Source organism: Engystomops pustulosus, chromosome 4 (assembly GCF_040894005.1).
Source record: "Engystomops pustulosus chromosome 4, aEngPut4.maternal, whole genome shotgun sequence".
Taxonomy (NCBI): Eukaryota; Metazoa; Chordata; class Amphibia; order Anura; family Leptodactylidae; genus Engystomops; species Engystomops pustulosus.
The window spans coordinates 138,152,283-138,171,008 of record NC_092414.1 but is presented as its reverse complement, the minus strand read 5'-3'; the positions used below and the strand labels follow the sequence as shown (position 1 = coordinate 138,171,008).

Below are 18,726 nucleotides of genomic sequence, written 5' to 3'. Positions count from 1 at the left end.
GCTTGATCAAGGTTGTTAAATCTATAATCCATTTAAGCTAGATGTGCTTCATGCCCAAGAAGGCATTTTTGATTAAAATAAGGAGATTGTATCTTGGTCTTCAAATCCCAAAAGGAAACATCAGACAAGGAGCTAACTTAACACTTGATGTGGCTGCAGCATTTTATAGCATTGAGTGGAACTACTTGTGGCATACAATACAGGATCTAGGTTTTGGCTCAGGCTTTATCAAAGCCGGTAAAAGGGTTAATGATATGTTGTCTAAGTCATTCCAGCTTTTCTGAGGAATGAGATAGGGGTGTATTATTATATAGTGCATATAATATGCACTATTTGTGATAAAGTTACAGGAATTGACCTATGCCAATGTATAGACATATACATGTGTTTGAGTTGCATAAATTGTATAAATTGGTCCATAAATAACACTGTGATGTTAACAATAAACAATGCTATTTCCCAACAGCAACCAATGAGGCTAGCATAATCAGATCAGACCTACGCATAAAATAATGGAAAATTATGAAATAAATGTAGTCTATTTATAGATCTTAAGGTTTATTCATAGAAAGCAGCCTTTTATTTACAGCTCACAAAGGCACAAACTTACAGATAGGAAATTTTTTTATGTACACTACGTAGATCACCGACTAGTAATATTCGGACTTGTCTAAAGCCCTTCTTTGGAAAAGATAAAAGTTAAGACTGCAATCTCTACATAGCAAATAATATGTACATTATGGAAAGATGGTGACACAGATGATGTACAATTGATCACTTCTTTTCAATCATATTAGTATTCACATTCTGCAATTCAACTATAAACTAATTAATTCCTGAAAGGTTGTCAAAATGACTGCAAAATATTCTCATATATAATTGATAATGATAGTAAAAAATATCTTATATAACTTCACTTCTTAAAAAAACACTCCAGGCAGATGCAACTGTTAAAACAATATTATGCAAAAGCCAGGGTCTGATGTGCCCCAGGGGTGAAGAGGGGGGTGGGGTGGAAATATATCCTGTCAACTCAATAAAGATAAAGTTGAATTCATCCTCTGCAACTGCTGTGTGCAGCAGAAGTCGGCAGGCGCAATGTAGTTAAGTCATTGTGCCTACCGGCTTCAGAGCTGCGTGTACCAAACACAGCAACAACAAGGGACAAGACAAGAGAGAGCCATAATGTCAAGGACAGAAGGTTAAAGGGTCACATTGTTAAGGGCAGGAAGAGAGGGGCGACAATGTGAAGGGAGGTGGAAAGGGGCCACTAGGTAAAGGGTAGGATGAGAGGGGACATTATATGTTGCCAGGATGCATTAGGTGTTGTTATGTATGGGGTGTTTAGTGGGGCTGGCCACAGGAAAGGGGCATTATACTATGTGGAAGCCATTAAGGTGGATATCATAATATGGGATATGGGGCAGGCATTGGCCATGCTCATATGTTATCTCTCTTTCCCTGTTACAAACTTTGGGAGGTATGTTAGAAGGCGGACACAAGTGCAAAGTCTCCAGAAGTAGAGTTGTAGTGGGTAACAATATATTGGAATTGGGCACAAGGGGGTCAAAATCTACAAGAGTCTGAACTACAGGTGGAAATAATAGGGTGTTAAATATGGGAATACAGTTTAGGAATATCATAAGATAGTTTGGCATATACAAGTGCTGTAAATTCAGCGCTGAGTATAATACATTGCCCCCTCCTGGCACTAGGCATAACACTTGTACCCACAGTACATCCATATCATATCGTTAGAGATCATTTTGTTTTGTTCAAAACCAGATCTCTATAGACAGCACGTGTCAATTGTTGCTATTGCATACAATGTACATATCTCTAAAAATACCGGTAATTACTGTATATTGATCTTTTTGGCTTCCATGCACAAGATATGAACCAACCTATGCTGTAGGTTATTCCAAATTTATACCCATGAATATGTTAACTTAACATTGAATCAGATTATTTGCAAAAGGGCAATATCTGAGTTTAGATGGAATCCCTGGCACATAGAAACATGATGCAGCAAACAAGGCAACACTGTGCCATTTCCTCCATACTTAGCATGCATTGGAATCCATAGTTTTAACTGGATCTCTGAGGACTCTTCAATAACTAAAAAGCACAGTAAGTCGTGCATAATATACACTGGACCAACTGATAACCATAGGTATATTCCTGACAAATATAAGTCACACACTATGCCTTCGGTTGTTAATCATGGTCATTATGTGGGTTAGATCAAGACTCTTCATCATCACATCCATAAACTCCTCATCTTTACGAGCACCTTCCACAAATTCCTCCAAAGACAGCTCCCCTGTAAAATTAAAATTGCACAGTTCTTTATAACACACAACAATAGCGGTACATAAATGGCAGATTATAATAGTGACATACTAGAAAGTTACCAACAAAAGCAAAAACATGGAGAAAATATGTGCTCAATGAATGACACTTGACTTTTCTTTCATTAAAAAACGGAAAAAACAAGAAATGCAGAGCTGTGTGTGTAATATTTACAAACAATGGTGGCCAATAAGATGACAGGTCAACTTGTGAAAAATAATAGTGACATACTCTATGTGGTAATAAACTCCATTTTTTTGTTTTAAATTGTGTGTGTGGTAGGGCTTCATAAGTATCATGGTATATAAGGCTGGAAAAAGACGCAAATCCATCAAGTCCAACCTTTAAGAATTAAACTAACATTGTTTTCCCCATAACCTGTGACATTTTTGCACTCCAAAAAGGCATCCAGGCCTCTCTTGAACATGTACATAGAGTCCGCCATAACAACCTCCTGCAGCAGAGAGTTCCACAGTCTCACTTCTCCTACAGTAAAGAATTTGCGTCAATGACGATGGTAGAATCGCCTCTCCTCTAGGCGTAGAGGATGCCCCCTTGTCCTGGTCACAGGCCTAGGTGTAAAAAGATCTTTGGAGAGATCCTTGTACTGTCCATTCAGCAGTCTTTTTTTCTAAACTGAATAATCACAAACTTTGTAATCTGTCATTGTATTCATTGTCCCCCCATTCCCCTAATAATCTTGGTTGCTCTCCTCACTTTACATTTCTCTACATTAAACCTCATAAGGTTATGTACAGTGAGATACTCCAGGATAGCATCTGTAACAAACACCTCAACAGAAGTTAGACTCAAAGGTCTTTAGTTTCCAGGATTTTTTGATCCTTTTCTGGCTTTGCCATCCTTTGGCAATGCCATACACCAAAGGTATGAAACAGAGTTAGCCCAATTTTACATGGCAATATTCTGGTCACTATTTTGTATCAGTATTTGTAAGCCAGGACCAGAAGTGGAATACAGGGAAAAAAAGTGTAAAGTGTTGTACATGTTCTGATTTTTATACAAATACTGAAGAGACCCTGCAGCATAAACTGATTTGTGCTGGGATGTGTTCAGAATCCACAGTTTGTTCATCTTTGCTGTAGATTCTGGGAGTAGGATTACACCTATGCATTGCAAAGGTCAAACTCTGCCTCCCCCAAAGATAAAAGTCACATTAGAAAACTGTTCGCAACTGGTTTTTGCAACAGTTGGGATCCACAGTGGACATTCTGCAGGGATTACTGCCCATATGTCCCAGGTCTTAGTGAACATTATGTAATATTCTTCACCTTACATTGATTTGTATGTTCTTTATGTCACATCGTACATTTTGTATAGTTGTTTGATTCTTACCATCTCCATTAACATCAATCTTATCAAACACTCGATTAGTAAACTCTTCAGGTGTGGTGTCATGGTCACACCCGTTAATCGCCCGCACTGCCTGCAGAAGGAAACAAAGTATCATTTGTTAAGAATTTACTTAGTTTGCATAAACATCTTTAGCGTGTCTATACAAAGAAGGTTTTACTTACACTTACTTGCACTTTATTTTAGGCAGAACTTACATGCTTAAACGGCATACCATGTAAAGGAATTGAGTTTTAAAGTTAATTAGAAACATACATATTGACTTGTGGATGTTGAAGTAGGGTGTGTGTATTAATAGCAGCCGGTTTGTTAGTCAGTTGTAAATAGCCAAGTTACTAGGTCACATTCACATTAATCTCCACATATCTGTCCTTTGGAAGATTAGCGCACTTATTAAGAGCAGATTATTCATAACTAGGATTAAATGCATCTGAACTGACTTTACAACTCAACAACCACCTTGAGACATAGCTAAGTATCTGCTAAAGGCCACTTGAGATCTATTTAGAACAGAAATTAGGCTAAGTTCATCCCACATTTGGTCACTGCCTGCATGTCACCAGTCATTGTAGGCCTGAAAGGGACAAACTTGATCAAGAAAGTCCTAACCCTTTGTTGTAAGTGTTTTTGTAATGCATATATATTGTAAATATTAATGGAGTATATTTAATAGCTTTGTATAATACTGTGCCAATATTGTAAGCTCCATCTTTTTAAATAGTTAAATGTTAAATGTTAAAGCTTTTATATGCTTGTTCTCTTTAATAAAGGAATTTATATACAAAAAAAGTCCTATTGAGTTATTGCATATTTTGTTTAACTTTCTTCCAATATACTAAGAATCATTTAGCAAACTTTCTCTTAATTGTGACTTTTTAAGGTAATTACACCAAAGTTTCTTTAACTTGGCAGGTTCTGTAAGTACCTTAAGTTCTGTAAAGTACCCCAAAGCTTGCCACTTTTAAACTCATTTTGCATAGTTTGCCGCAACAGTTTAGCACTAATGCTTATGAACTCCTGTCCAGAGAAGGCATAGGCAATAGTTTAGAAAGGGTTGCTTAAACTTTTGTCTCAAAGTCTCAAAAAACCAACCACAAAAATAAATAAAGCAAGCCCAAAAAAAAAACCACAGACTTAAAATAAATGTCCCCTCTGTATGTTATAAAAAGGAGTAATCTTATCCCAAGCTGGAAAAAGCTGACTGCCTCTGACAGGAAGATGTGAAGTGAGGCAAAGTCTTAACGGAGAGGATAATTGGGATTGCGTGTAGACACATGCATTCTGGCACGGAGCTTTTCATCTGGAGTGGCAGAGCCTCTATGCTCCACTGAGCTGGCTATCTCAGACTCTGTTGTACCCTTCATGACAAAATACAGCTATCACTAAAGTAGGGTTTGGGATTTTCAGGACTTACTTTACTGACTTTCATTTAGCACTACTTTCTTTCCTTTTGCACCTGGGGACAAATGGGGCAATTTTGCAGTGGTTTGGCTACTATGTGATCCCTAACACGGTTAGCAATTTGAAATTGCTTTATTATGGATGGGACTTAAACTGTACACAAACCCACAGTAGAGCAGCTTCCAGGGGTCACCCTGACATGGCAGAGACTGTCTGGACAAAAATATCATGGGAACGGCTTTCCACGAGCACAAGGACTTATTGTGGATGGCCATCAAGGGGGGGTCTGCCCCTTAGGGCCTTTATATACACATGGAAACTGAGCAAGATGAGCTTACATCCAGGGTGTCCCTAGCAGGTGGAAACACCCATACAGCTGTTTTTGGAGTGCCCTTTTTCTCATTGTTTGTTGGATGCCCTGAAAAGGGATTTCAAGGCCTCCATCGGCAGGAATACCATGACACATCATACTTTGCTTCATGGCTTGTTTTAAGGGACACACACACTGTGGGAGCTATACAGAATGCTTGGTGCCTTATGAACTGTTTTAAAGGGAACCTGTCACCAGGGACCTCATTTTCACTAAAGACAGGTTGCAGAAGCCCATCACACCTGCATTGCAAATATGCCTTTCTGCTTTCTCTACCAAACTTACTTGGGTTCCTTACAAAATCCTCTGTTTAGTCACAGGGTTTGGCTAAGGGTTTGGATGCATTTCAAAAAACAACACATGACTTGTTTGTGCCTATCACTCCTCAGCTTCCAGCCCCCAACTTTGTGCTCCTTCACAGGAACAGAGCTCAGTGTGGTGAGCTGACATCAGTGGGGCAGGGAGGAGCTGTACAGGAGTAAAAAGGTGGGAGCTGAGAGCAAAGGAGTGAGCAGCATGCACAGGGCACATGTTTTTTTAAATGCATGCAAACCAAAGCCATCCCCTGTGCCTAAACAGAGAGGGGCACCTTTACTAAGTACAGAGCAGTCTGTACTATGTGCAGTTTGTCTGTGTAGTGTGCAGAGGGCAAGTGATTCAGGATTTAGCACCTGTACTTCATGAATCTGGCGCCCTCTACAGTGCTCCAACAGAGTGCACCACTTTTTTTGGTGCACCTTTAACATGGGCCATGCGACCATTCTGTCAGACTTTGCATGTTAAATTTGGCGCACGGTCCAAATGTGCACCAGAACCCCCTTTAGGTGCAGACACTTAATAAATACCTGTGAAAGCAGTTTGCACAGAAAAGAATGTGCAAAGTCCACCAGAAACCGGTCGCACGTCCCTTAGTAAATGTGCCCCAGGGTTTTGTCAGGATACAGGTATGTTAAAACACACAATTATATTGTAATGTAAATGCTTAGAGAAGTCAGAAAGACACATTTGCAATGCAATGATGATCTTCTGCAACATGTTTTTAGTGAAAATGGGGTCCCTGGTGACTATTCTATCCAGGGCAGCCAGAAAGACTGCAAGGAAAAGGACTAGCCATCACCCTTACTTCCTCCAAGAGAAAATGAAGAAATCCACTGATACTCTCCTTTACAGGAGGTGCAATGGACCATTCCACTTCTCTTCTTTTTCTCTTTTGCCACAACAGACAATATTTGCACCAGGGGGCGTTAATATCTAAAAGTAATAACCTCGCTGTTAGGTACAGGTCAAACAGAAGTCTTCGCAATACAATACAATTCAATTCAAAGGCCGCATGTGACCGCACCATAAATCTTCTTATATACAACTTTTTCTCTTGTACATGTGAAAAAGAACAGAAACAATCTTGCCAGTAACTACAGTCTTCGTCTATGGCCTAAGTAGTTCTGACAGGTCTTCTCTTTCTCTAGGACGGCAACAATATTATGGCACTAATGTACATCTACTTGTTATTTGATAATGTGTGTCCATTTGGCTGCTCTTCGTTCTATAGTGATACACAGTTTTCATGTACGTTGGCAACAACACTAGTCAGAATAATAGTCCAAGAGGTGAAACAGGCATTGTTAAGTTATACTAAGTTCTTTATAAATGCCACAGATGTATATAATAAGAATTCCTTCTTAATTGGCATAAATGAGAATAGGAACTCCAGAATTTGTGTCCCATGTTTGGCAAAGCTATTAGTAGTGTTTTTAATACTATCGTGCAATATCACTTACCTTGATTATATTAAGTAATTCATGTCGGTCAATACAGCCATTTCCATCCACATCATAAAGTTTAAAATACCAGCGGAGCTTTTGTTCAATCTTTCCCCGGAGAACAAGGCTGAGGGCAGCAACGTACTCCATGAAATCAATATATCCATCCTATAATAAATATACAAGTAAGAAGAAGAGTGGAAGAAATATTGTTGTGTGGAAAAAAGCGTAATAGTAATTTTCAATGCTGATTATTTTTGCTATAGGAGTATAACCACAAAACAATTCATTAAAATGTATTGACTCTGACTACAAATTTATTTCAATTGTATATCAGACAGATAAATAATTTCATACATTTCTGCAGTTTGGAACATATCTATTGAGATTCACACTCATTCCTAAGAGGTTTATTACATTGTATTATTTTTTGGTGAAGTAGAAGAGAATATACATGTCACTCTTAAAAGTGGATCCTTAAGAGAACAAGTCACCAGCTTTTACTTCACCTAACTAAATGTACTCTGAGGGTGCCATTAAAGTCACTAAATAATAATTTTAGCTACCTCCATGCCGCCACAGACAATTAATAGCATATCCCCGAAAAGTTTTTATAAAAATTCTGTCCTTTGTGGATCAATTTATAACTTATATTAAAGTTTATCTGGCTCCTTGCCAGCTGTGTCCAAAGTTAATCACAGAGCTCGGTCCCACAACCACTTTCTGTAAAAAGCTCCTCTTCCTTCACTGTCTGGTGATGCGGCGCATGTGCATAAAGCAGTGGAGATATAGTCAAAAACTTGGTCTTCATCTGTCTGCTGTAGGGAATGTGGGTGGGGGAGTGGGATGTTTTTATTGTTTTGGTCCTTTGTGCAACAGGAAAAAACGATCCCGCCACAAATCAGAAGCCATAGAGGGTGCAACGAATCTTCTTTATTGGTAGGCATAAAAACACTTGTATCCATGTAGAAAACAGCACAACAACCTACGTGTTTCGGCTATAGAGCCTTATTTATGGTTTAAAACACTGACCGGAATACCAGTATTTAAAATGGCCAATACATGATCACGTGGAAGAAATTCACATTTTAAAAACAAAACATATATGGGAACTACTGACAATTCCAAATAGTGCATTAGATCGAAACCTACAAGAAATGCATGAAGAATGTGCGAGCATAATGACACAAACTATCATCAAATTCAAACATTACATGTTATGAACGAACAATGCATGTACGATTGTAAAGACATCAGGCATCCTATGAAATAAAACCTGTGGCCCTCATACATGACATATAACGGGCAATCACTGGCTCCAGGAAAATACAGAATATTTGATACAATCATGCATCCTTTTAAACTTTTATAGCATTTTAATTATTATATTGTATACGGTACATGTTTAATTAGTAAATAAGAATTAGATCCTGTCTAATATTCAAACGCTGTGGTTGGCAACTGCCCAATATGAACATCCAATATGTCTCCCTGTTGGGTAACCTACGTTTCATGCCTCCATCTCTCGCTGATTTCTTAATTCTTTCTATTCCCCACCATCTAAATCCAGTACTTTTTTGCCGTGAGTTTCTTTGAAATGACAAGAAATTGCTGACATATTGATGTAGTTATGATGTCTGAAATATGTCTTCTAATTCTCACCTTAAGGGGATTCCGCGGTGTGACCAACATATTGCTTGTCACTTATGGTACATTCTTCTACAAAAATGGCATTACTTGTTTTGCAATTGATGTAAGAGTTCACATTGAATTCTTTATGAGTGGTCAAGAAATGAAAAGAACTACCCATAACAATGTGGTCACAGGTAATACATTTTCTATGACCACATTTGTAACAGCCTGGGTATCTTAGCCAAGTAAGTTGAATACCCGTGTTACTAAGAAAAAGGGATGGAGAAAGCTTGGAGCTTAACATTGGTGCTTTCTTCAGTACCACCCTTACACCTTTGGGTCAAGTGAAGTATCCTGTTTTCAAATAGGAATGCATTTGTTTATAATCCCAGATATCTGGCCAAATTGTCTGCTAAAAGCAGTCGAAAAGGTGATGCACCCCTTTGAATCAGATTTGTATTTTTTCTTTCTAGTAACAGAGAAGATTGAGAAACACCATTGATTTTACATTCCACTTTTTATGGTACTTTTCCTTTGTTTTAATATGTTTCTAAGCTGTTCTTTTTGAGTAGCAAAATCACAGTCCCTAGTACAATTTAGTCAGTCTCAATCTAATCAGTTCCCCATACGGAATATTAGCCACCACATGGGCAGGGTGACATGAAGTAGCTAAAAGGACTTAATTGCCGCAATATTTTTTTTTACAAGGTTCAGAAATCACATTGCTGTCAAGTTCTGCATCTTAACTAGAACTTAACTAGACAGGATCTAATTCTTACTTACTAATTAAAAATATAAACAAATATAATACTTAAAATGCTATAAAAGTTTAAAGGGATGCATGATTGTATCAAATATTCTGTATTTTCCCGGGGCCAGTGACTGCTGGTATGAGGGCCATAGGTTTGATTTCATATGATGTCTTGTGTCTTTACATTCGTACATGCATTGCTCGTTCATAACATGTAATGTTTTTTATTTGATGATATCTTGTGTCATTATCCTCGCAAATTATGTATGCATTTCTTGCATAGGTTTCGATCTAATGCACTATTTGGAATTGTCAGTAGTTTCCATATATGTTTTGTTTTTAATATGTGCAATCATCACATGATTGGGTGGGGGGGATCATGTATTGGGCATTTACTGGTATTCCGGTCAGTATTTTAGACCATGAATGGGGCTGTATTGGCCCATAGCGTAGGTCGCTGTGCTGTTTTCTACGTGGATACATGTGTTTTTATATCTACCAATAAAAAAGATTTGTTGCACCCTCCATGGCTTCTGATTTGTGGTGGGATCATTTTTCCATCAGCATTGTGTGCCTTTGAACTTCATTGTGGATCGATGGGCACCTGCAGCATATTAGAGTATAGTGTTGCTTGCGGGGCGGTGTTTGCTATTTTCTCTTGTGTATAATAGGTACCAGGTATGGAGTTTAAGCATTAGGACAGGCAAAAGGAACCCAGAACAAGGCAGTTCTTGCCACAGTCCACAAAAACAGTACTACTTGTACTAAATCAGAACCTGTACAGTATAGTGACATGCCGGCATGTGATGAGCTCACCAGAAGCAGTCTAATACTGCACAACAAAAAGACCAGAACCAAGATGTGCTGCATTAACAGTGTATGGTGGTTCAAAGAGATAGCATGACACAGGAACTGAGCTATACCAAGATGAAACATGTGATACCTAGTCATAACTCATATATTTCAATTCCTTGTCAATAAAACCATCATCAGGGTCCTTAGATATCTTTGAGGTGTGGATCGCAATGGATTTCGAAGTCATGAAGCCAACACAATAGATAATAGATATTAGGCAGTTGACTAAATACTTCATAATGGTGTTTGGTATCGCTAGATTTGTAAATTCATGCTGGCAAATGTGCTGGGCATATCTTCTTATGTGACATATTTAGGAAATATGTCCCCGACATTCCACCTTGATCCATTTTTGGCCACGTCCGTCTCACACGACAAAGGGGGAAGATTAGGTGGTTATTCAAAAACAGCATACCAACACCAACATTGGGTCAGTTTCAAGGAGATGCAATTAGATTTAGCAGAGCTGTCCAAGATTTCATCGGTTTGCCTCCGGGGATCTCTATGCCAATCAGATTAGTAAGAGATGTATTTTTCTTTATTTTATTTTTGTAACCTATAAGCATTGTGCCTTGCATATTAAAATGCTCCTCACTCTGTCCTGTCCCCTCTACTACAATAAAAGGAAGCGTTTTTAACATCATTCCAGTGAGTGTCGCATTTTCCTCTCTTTTTTTGCCACATTTTTAATTGTGGCTTTATACGTTCCCATACCTTTGGAGAAGTGAATTACAGCTAAGCCGCTTTACCCTGTGAGTGTCTGTGTATTATTAGCAGCTAGCTATAAGCAGTGTGTTCAGGTGAACTGTGTGGCATCTAAAATAGTGTGTATTTTGGTGTATGTGTGCGGTCCTGGTGTAGGCATATCAATAGACCATAATTATGAGTGGTGGCAGCTTTAATAAGTGTATGGGTGTGTGACTGTATCAGATAGCACAGTGTCTCACTGCAGTAACATTCCATAGGCACTTACGTGGTAGGGGGGTACATAGTGTGGTTGTGCGCCCCCTGGGCTCTGCGTTTGTGTGGTATAGTTTCAGAGATCCCTATGAGTGTGGTTTTCCTGACAAAATTGGGTGCTGGGTGCTAGGGGAGTACAATTTAGCACAAAGACGCTATCTTTTGTAGGTGGGTGGGGTTTAATAATTAAATTTTTACAGAGATCGTCATTGAAGCAATGGAAGAAAACCTCAAGGTTTGGGACTTCTGTAATGAAGCTGGAAAGCAGCAGGAGCCATGTATGAGTAAAGGTCAACCCGTGTTAATTGTGCATCTTTAGTCAGTTAAAATTGTATGATTTTGATCCAAGTTTAGTATTAGTATGCTTAGAGTTTCTTGTGCGTGTGATTGCTGTGTTGTGTTATTCTTGTGCGAGTGTAATGCGATTTTGTACCGTTTTTCTTGTGTTTCAAAAAACACTGAGGTCTGGCCAAATTATTTGTCCTTGACCTTATAATTGCTTATATATAACACCTGGACACCCTTCCCGCCCTTTTGTATTTGGATTCTTGTTGTAGCTGTTGTATCCTGCTATCTGAGTATTGCTATATTGCATATTTTCCCTTTTTCTGTGGAATAATGTCTCATTCTACAGATGAGCATGTTCTTATGGCCTGGCTTCTGTCACAACGTTTTTATCAGGGGCCATTTAATAATAGCTGTTTTGGGGTGCACCCAATTGGTATGCTGATTTTGTTTATTTATATTGTAGATTTTTGGCCACCAGAAATATTTTTTTGTCCCTGTATTTTGTTTATTCTTGAAATCTCCACAATAGCCAGAATAGTGTGTGAGACTTGCGTCACCATTTGATCCAGGCTTTGTAATTCTGTCCTACCTGTGCCATCTACTCAGCAATGGCTTAAAACTGTTGATAGTTTCAATGTGAGTGTGCAGTTTCTTAACTGCATTGGTTCTCTAGATGGTGAACATATTAGAGTGGAGAAGTCATCACATTTGGGGTCCCGATATAAGCAGTTTTTTCCCGTAGTTCTGTTGGCCTTGGCTGATAGCATCTACCGGTTTATACTGGTTGATATTGGGGCCTATGCAAGCTTGCTCGCATCTTCCGTGCTTCAAGGATGTGTGAGCACCTGAGCACTAGGCCACTGGCTGTTCCTTTGCCTTAGGTCTTACCTGGCAGTAGTGGTCCACCAGTGTCTTTTGTAATGATTGCAATGATTGTAATGAATTTATTACAGACTGACTCAAGGCAAAGATAGGCTGAATGTGCCTTTGGCATGTTAGCAAAAAAGTGGCGTGTTTTTCTAACCACAATTAAAATGGGTCCAAACTATGTATATTTAGTCATTAAAGGGAGCCTGTCACCACATTTTCGCAAATACAGCCAGTCACAGGTTCTTATAATCACTGACACTTCTTTTAGCTCAAAATTTTTCCCTTACATCCCCAGAAATGAACTTCATTTTATATATTCCATGGCATCAGAGTTCTGGTTCTGCTCTTCCCGCCCCTTCCATCTACTCCTCCCCATATCCCATGCCTCTTCTCAGAGTGACATCATCACAGATCCTTTGGCCTCCTAGCATTAGCAAACCAGCATGTTTGTATATGATCACATGAAATCGCAGCAGCCTTTATTGACTTCTAACTCTCCCCATCCTCCATGGAGGCTGCTGTGATTTCAAGTAATCAGATACATTCATGGGGTAGATGTTGCAGATGTAAGAGGACCTTAGATGATGTCATCCTGGTCACATGACTTTAAGTGCCCAATGATGTAACAGAGCTCTCCACAAGTACAAAATACTATCATAGATCAGCTCACCACACATCGCATCTAGCTGGATAAAAGCTTCCTTTCTCGAGAGCTCTCCACACAGCAGAAAATCATAGCCTGTCAATCAGGAACAAGAAGGCAGGACAATGCATGTACATTTAATATGCAGAATTAGTGTGATGGACTCACATCAGGTGGTTGCATATTAGTTTACCAACTAACATTGCAGCCACAGAACGGAGCCATTAGGTAAAAACTGGCCATACGCTTGGGCCTTCTGCTGTGTAAATTAAAATGCTCTAGCGCCCGAGTGGATCCTATTTTGTTTGCGCCTCTGCCTCCCTTTAGAAGTCTTTTGCACTGTAAAACGGATGACACAAGGACCATTTTTGTGGCCAAATGACTTATAACATAGAATTTAGGACGTGTGCAAGACATTTTTTCTACAGCCAGCTAAAAGAGTCAAAAGACCCATAGTTTTTCCCAAAAGAAAAGTAGGGTTGTGTGCAAGAGGCCTCATACCGAGAACTCGTGATATTGGGGCTTATTTACTAACGGGTCGCACTACTCACTTTCGTCGGACTGTTTGCCTTTTTCAGGATTTGCACAGCTTTGACAGGTATTTAACAGGGGTTTGCACTCGGATTTGTCGCAGCTGCGCCGGCTTTCATGCGACACAAACTGGGGGCGTGTCGTCAGACGATCCAACTGATTCGGACTGAGCGCCGTATTTAAGTTTCAAATTGTGTCGCAAGACAATGCACTTACATACACCGGGAAGAAATAAGGTGAACTCCATTGGACCTGAGCCGGGAAGCGACACATGCAGGATATTAGGCGCACAATCTTAGTGAATTGCGGCATAGTACATTATTGTCAGACAATGCACTTTCTGTGAGCTCCAAGAAACGGGTAAGTAAATGTGTGCCAATGTATATTATAAGAAATGTATCTAGGCTGCATCTGAGCATGTTCAATTAATTAATCATTACAATTTCCATTGACAGAATAGACTGTCTGCTCTTACAGTAAAGAATCCCTTTCTATGACTATGTAAGATTTTGCCCTCTAGATAGAGTGTATTTACCTTTTCATGATTACAGGCCTAGGTGTAGTAGTAAATCTTGATAACGACATACATTTATTAGGTCCTATATAATTCAATCATTAATTTTAATGACCCTTTTTGCACCTATTCTTTAGCTAAAACTGAACAAAATGCTCCAAACAAAATATCATCATCACATGCCTCGTGGGTTGACTGAAATAATCAATGTGTAAACAGCTAATTATATCTACACATATTTCAAGTCCTGTACATAAAGTGGAGTGTGGGAGATACTGGTGTTGTCAAATTGCTTTTGAAAAGCCGCAGCAGAAAAATGATTTATTGTTTTCCATTGGATTTTCACAGTCAGAATCAGTGGGGCATGTACACTGCAGATATTCCACACTGTATGTAGTCGGCTATAGGGCTTATTCACACAAATGGGTTTGGATCAACAAAGCACCAACCATGTGGTGGTCCCTTTTCATATACTGAACACTGTGCCGGGGACATGAGTCCAAATATCATTGTTATATATGATCCAAGGAGCCCATGCTACCCACAAAACTAAACCATACCAATCAAGATTACAGTACGCCAATGTTGTCTGGAGATTTTGTAACAGCTTACCATGTGTATGGAATGCAATCTTGAAGATTACAGTTGTTACTCAACAGATAAAATCTGTAGCACTACAAAAGGTCCATACAAATTCCCATTCATACTGTGCCTGCGCTGCCTTATTTTTATGTGGAATACTGCTAATTGCTCCCATGCACTGGTATTTGTTTGTTAAAATAATTGAAACCGAAGGCATATTCTCACAACTCATGGTAATCTGCGTACAGGTACAATACAGGTACAGGTACATTACTTTCTGTGTGTACAAACAAGAAACATAACTTAGCATAATATTATAGCAACCAGACAGGTTCTGTTACCTTTAATCAGTCTAGATGAGGTTGTCCTAGTTTTAATGATGTAGAAATATCAGCCTTACCTTATTCATATCAAATGTACGAAACATTTGTTCTATGTAGCTGTTGGCTTCTCCACTCAGTCCTCGTAAGCCAAAGAACTGCTTGAATTCATGCAGGGTTAGCTGCCCCGATGGGCATTCAGTCATGAATTTCTTATACCAGTGATGGATTTCCACTGCCTGCAGGTCATCCACTGTGGAGCTGCTTGTATTACCCATTACTACTCTTCTGTTTTCTTTCTTTCTAAATGTAGATTTTTCTTAAGGCTGCACACTTTATTCCCAGCTCTTGAGGCTTCTTCAAGGTAAAGGCTTTGTATTTCGGCACAATAAGAGGATGTTACTCTGTCAACTGATTAAGCAATTACACTTATACTTTAAGATAATTAAGTCCTGATAATTCTTTCAGCTTCTTGGTCTGAATTCAAAAGCAAAGTGGTGAAAATGCAGAGGAAAAATATTGTAGGGTGTTCTGTATTCTGGGGTCTCTCCGTTACTGGCAGTCCCCTCAGCACAGTTCCCCTACTACAAGTCTTTCTGAAGAGTTGTATAGAGGCTTTTAAACTGACCCTGGTACTCCTTGGCAGTCATCGGATGCTTAATCCAACCTGATGCTCTCCAAAGAAGGAATGTATTCATGTACCAAGACAGGAGGAATGTCAAGGTTAATCTCAGTCTTTAAGAGATTAATAGACTCATGTCTGTTTGTTTTCTTGTCCCCTTAAACAAACTGTTTTATAACATTACTAACTGTATTCAACATCTAGTACATTATACTGTGTGAATATATGCAATACAAGTCACAAATATATTGTATATCCAGACCACCAAAGTCTTCAGGATAATAAATGAAACAGCAAAATATAATTTCATAGAATTCTTCTTCAACTGCTACACGTGGTAACTAACATAAGAAATAAGATTGTTTCTGCTAGGTTAAATCCATTCATTTATTTCTATGAAAACATGAGGGTGTATTAAGACAGTACAGCTGGGTGCAGTGAAACCACAGCCAAAGTGTAAAAGGTCATATATGTGTTTAATCTGCAGGGGTACACAGACACATAGCATATTACCTGTGGATTTCCCGGACAGCATTTCTATGCAGTAAATCTGTAGGATAATGCAGTAGCTGTGTAGTGTATGGAATTTATGATTTTGGCTGATTTCTGATGTTTGAGGAATTACCACTGGGATAAATTCAACAACCAACCACAAACCAGAATAAGTAACACTGATTGATGTTTTTCTGGGGTAGAAAGTCTGCACTGGGAAACCAAGCCCGTGGCGCTCTCCTTGTCAGTCCAATTACCGACTAGCTGTTCTGCTTATTAGATTTCTTGTGCGCTAGATTTATTTATTTTTTTTAATCAGATAAATTTTTATTTGATTTTTACTTTTAACACATACAAACAAGTGGACATGTGGTACATTTTGCACAATATAAACCACTGCATAAGGAGATTCTAACAGACTTTACCTAGCATCAGTTTACATCTCCAGCAGTCACAGCAAGACCTTATGATATTAATTTACAACAGGAAGTAAAAAAAAAATACAGTGAAGCAATACACATGCCCAAAACGAAATTTAACAGCCAACCTCCCCCCACCCATCCACCCACCCACCCACCAGAGTCAGCTCCCAAAGGAAGGGCCTATACGCTTCAATATACATAAGACTAATTATCCTTCTATGTGGCTAGCGACAATTGGTACTGCAGGCTTGCTCTAAGTTGGACCAGTGGCCTTGACGGCAATCCTGGTACATCCATCCATTTCCCCCATATTTTCTCAAATTTTTTAAGAGAATTTCTCTTCAAATACGAACCATATTCCAATCTAATGACATTGTTTACTCTATCTATATATTCCCTAAAAGATGGAGGCCTGGGCCTAATCCAATGCGCAGCAATTAACTTTCTAACCTGGTATAGAGATCGTTGGATCCCTATTATATTAGAGGATGAAACATCGTTTAAATCCAAAATACCCAATAGACAAGCATGAGGTGTTGCTGGAATGTTAGTTGAGAACACTGTACCCAGCAAATCTAATGCTTCCTTCCAAAGATTTCCTAGATCTCCACATTCCCACATCATATGTAAAATGCCCGCTTCTTCAATCCCACACCTAGGACAGGCTGAGTCTCCCCGGACCCCTATTTTAAACAATAATTGCGGTGACCTGTATGCCCTGTGTAACATAAGAAGGTGAGACATCCTGTAGGACTCACTCGGAGATAGAGCAGGCACTATTTCTAAACAGTCAGACCACTGTTCATCTGAGATAGGTCCGATGTCTCTTTCCCACTTAGCCCTACATTTAATTGGTACATTATCCACTGTTTTATTAAGCAGCACCGTGTTATAAAAAGAGATCAGACCCTTAGTTGTATTAGTCAGCAACACTCTATTCAGGGCTCCGCACGGTCCCAATATGATAGGAGTCAAACGATGTTGAGTATCGTAAGCATGGCGCAGTTGCAAATATTGAAAAAACCAGGCTCTAGGAAGTTGATAGGATGTACTGAGATCGTCAAACGTCTTGCATACACCATCACTACATAAATTCTCTATAGTGAGAATACCCTTTTCCTCCCAGGGAGTGAAGCCCTCTAAACGAAAGATTTCCGGGAGCGCTGGATTTCTCCATAGGGGACTATAGGGGGTGAATTTGGGTATACCCATAATGTCCTTCACCTTGTTCCATACCTTCCTCATAAGAATTAAAGTGGGTTTTTTAGTATGTACTCCTCCACCAAAATTGGCCTCCAAGGCATGCGTAGGGGTGGGAAACCCTGTCCACGCAGTTATCAAATTACCTGCTGCATTAAGCCCTTCTTTCTTACCCCAACCCACGAAGTGTTGGACCTGTGAGGCTAAGAAGTACAGCCAGGGGTTGGGAATTGCTAACCCCCCCTCTGTTTTACCTCTCTGGAGTGTATCCAGGCTGATACGCGCCTGTTTACCTTTCCAGATCAGCTTACGGAATAAGCCTTGTATTTTATGAAAGTAGTGTTGCGCCACCCATACCGGAGAATTGTGTAAGACATATAGGAGTTGCGGCATCAAGACCATTTTAATCAAGTTGCCTCTTCCTACTGGGGACAAAGGCAGCTTACACCATGTTACTATTTTCGCGAGCGAGCGAGAAAGTAGAGGTTCTAAGTTATCTTTAATATAGTCTTTTGGTCGACCAGTCACCACCACTCCCAGATACTTCATTTTGGCTACCACTTGCAGAGGGCCTAAAGTTTGGGGGTTCCCTGGGATTGGGTCTAATGGAAGCACCACAGACTTATCCCAATTAATGTTAACTCCGGAGTACTTTCCAAAGGTTTTGACAATTTGCATGGCTCCAGTTAGTGACCTATCCGCATCTCCCAAATAGATAAGAAGGTCATCGGCATAAAGGGAGACCCGTTCCTCTCTCTCCCCTCCCTTAAAGCCCCTCAAGTCTGCGGTA

The 18,726-nt window shown here is 39.4% G+C and overlaps 1 protein-coding gene across 1 annotated transcript; it reads right to left on the bottom strand.

The window, feature by feature from the left end:
* Positions 1 to 541: 541 nt before the first annotated feature.
* Positions 542 to 15,838, bottom strand: LOC140127228 (guanylyl cyclase-activating protein 1-like). The gene is made up of 4 exons (XM_072147653.1): positions 15,281 to 15,838; positions 7,273 to 7,422; positions 3,706 to 3,796; positions 542 to 2,323 (listed from the first exon to the last, which is right to left on the bottom strand). The coding sequence occupies exons 1-4, from the start codon at positions 15,476 to 15,478 to the stop codon at positions 2,196 to 2,198; spliced, it is 567 nt and encodes a 188-aa protein (XP_072003754.1). The 5' UTR covers positions 15,479 to 15,838; the 3' UTR covers positions 542 to 2,195.
* Between the last annotated feature and the right edge of the window lie 2,888 nt (positions 15,839 to 18,726).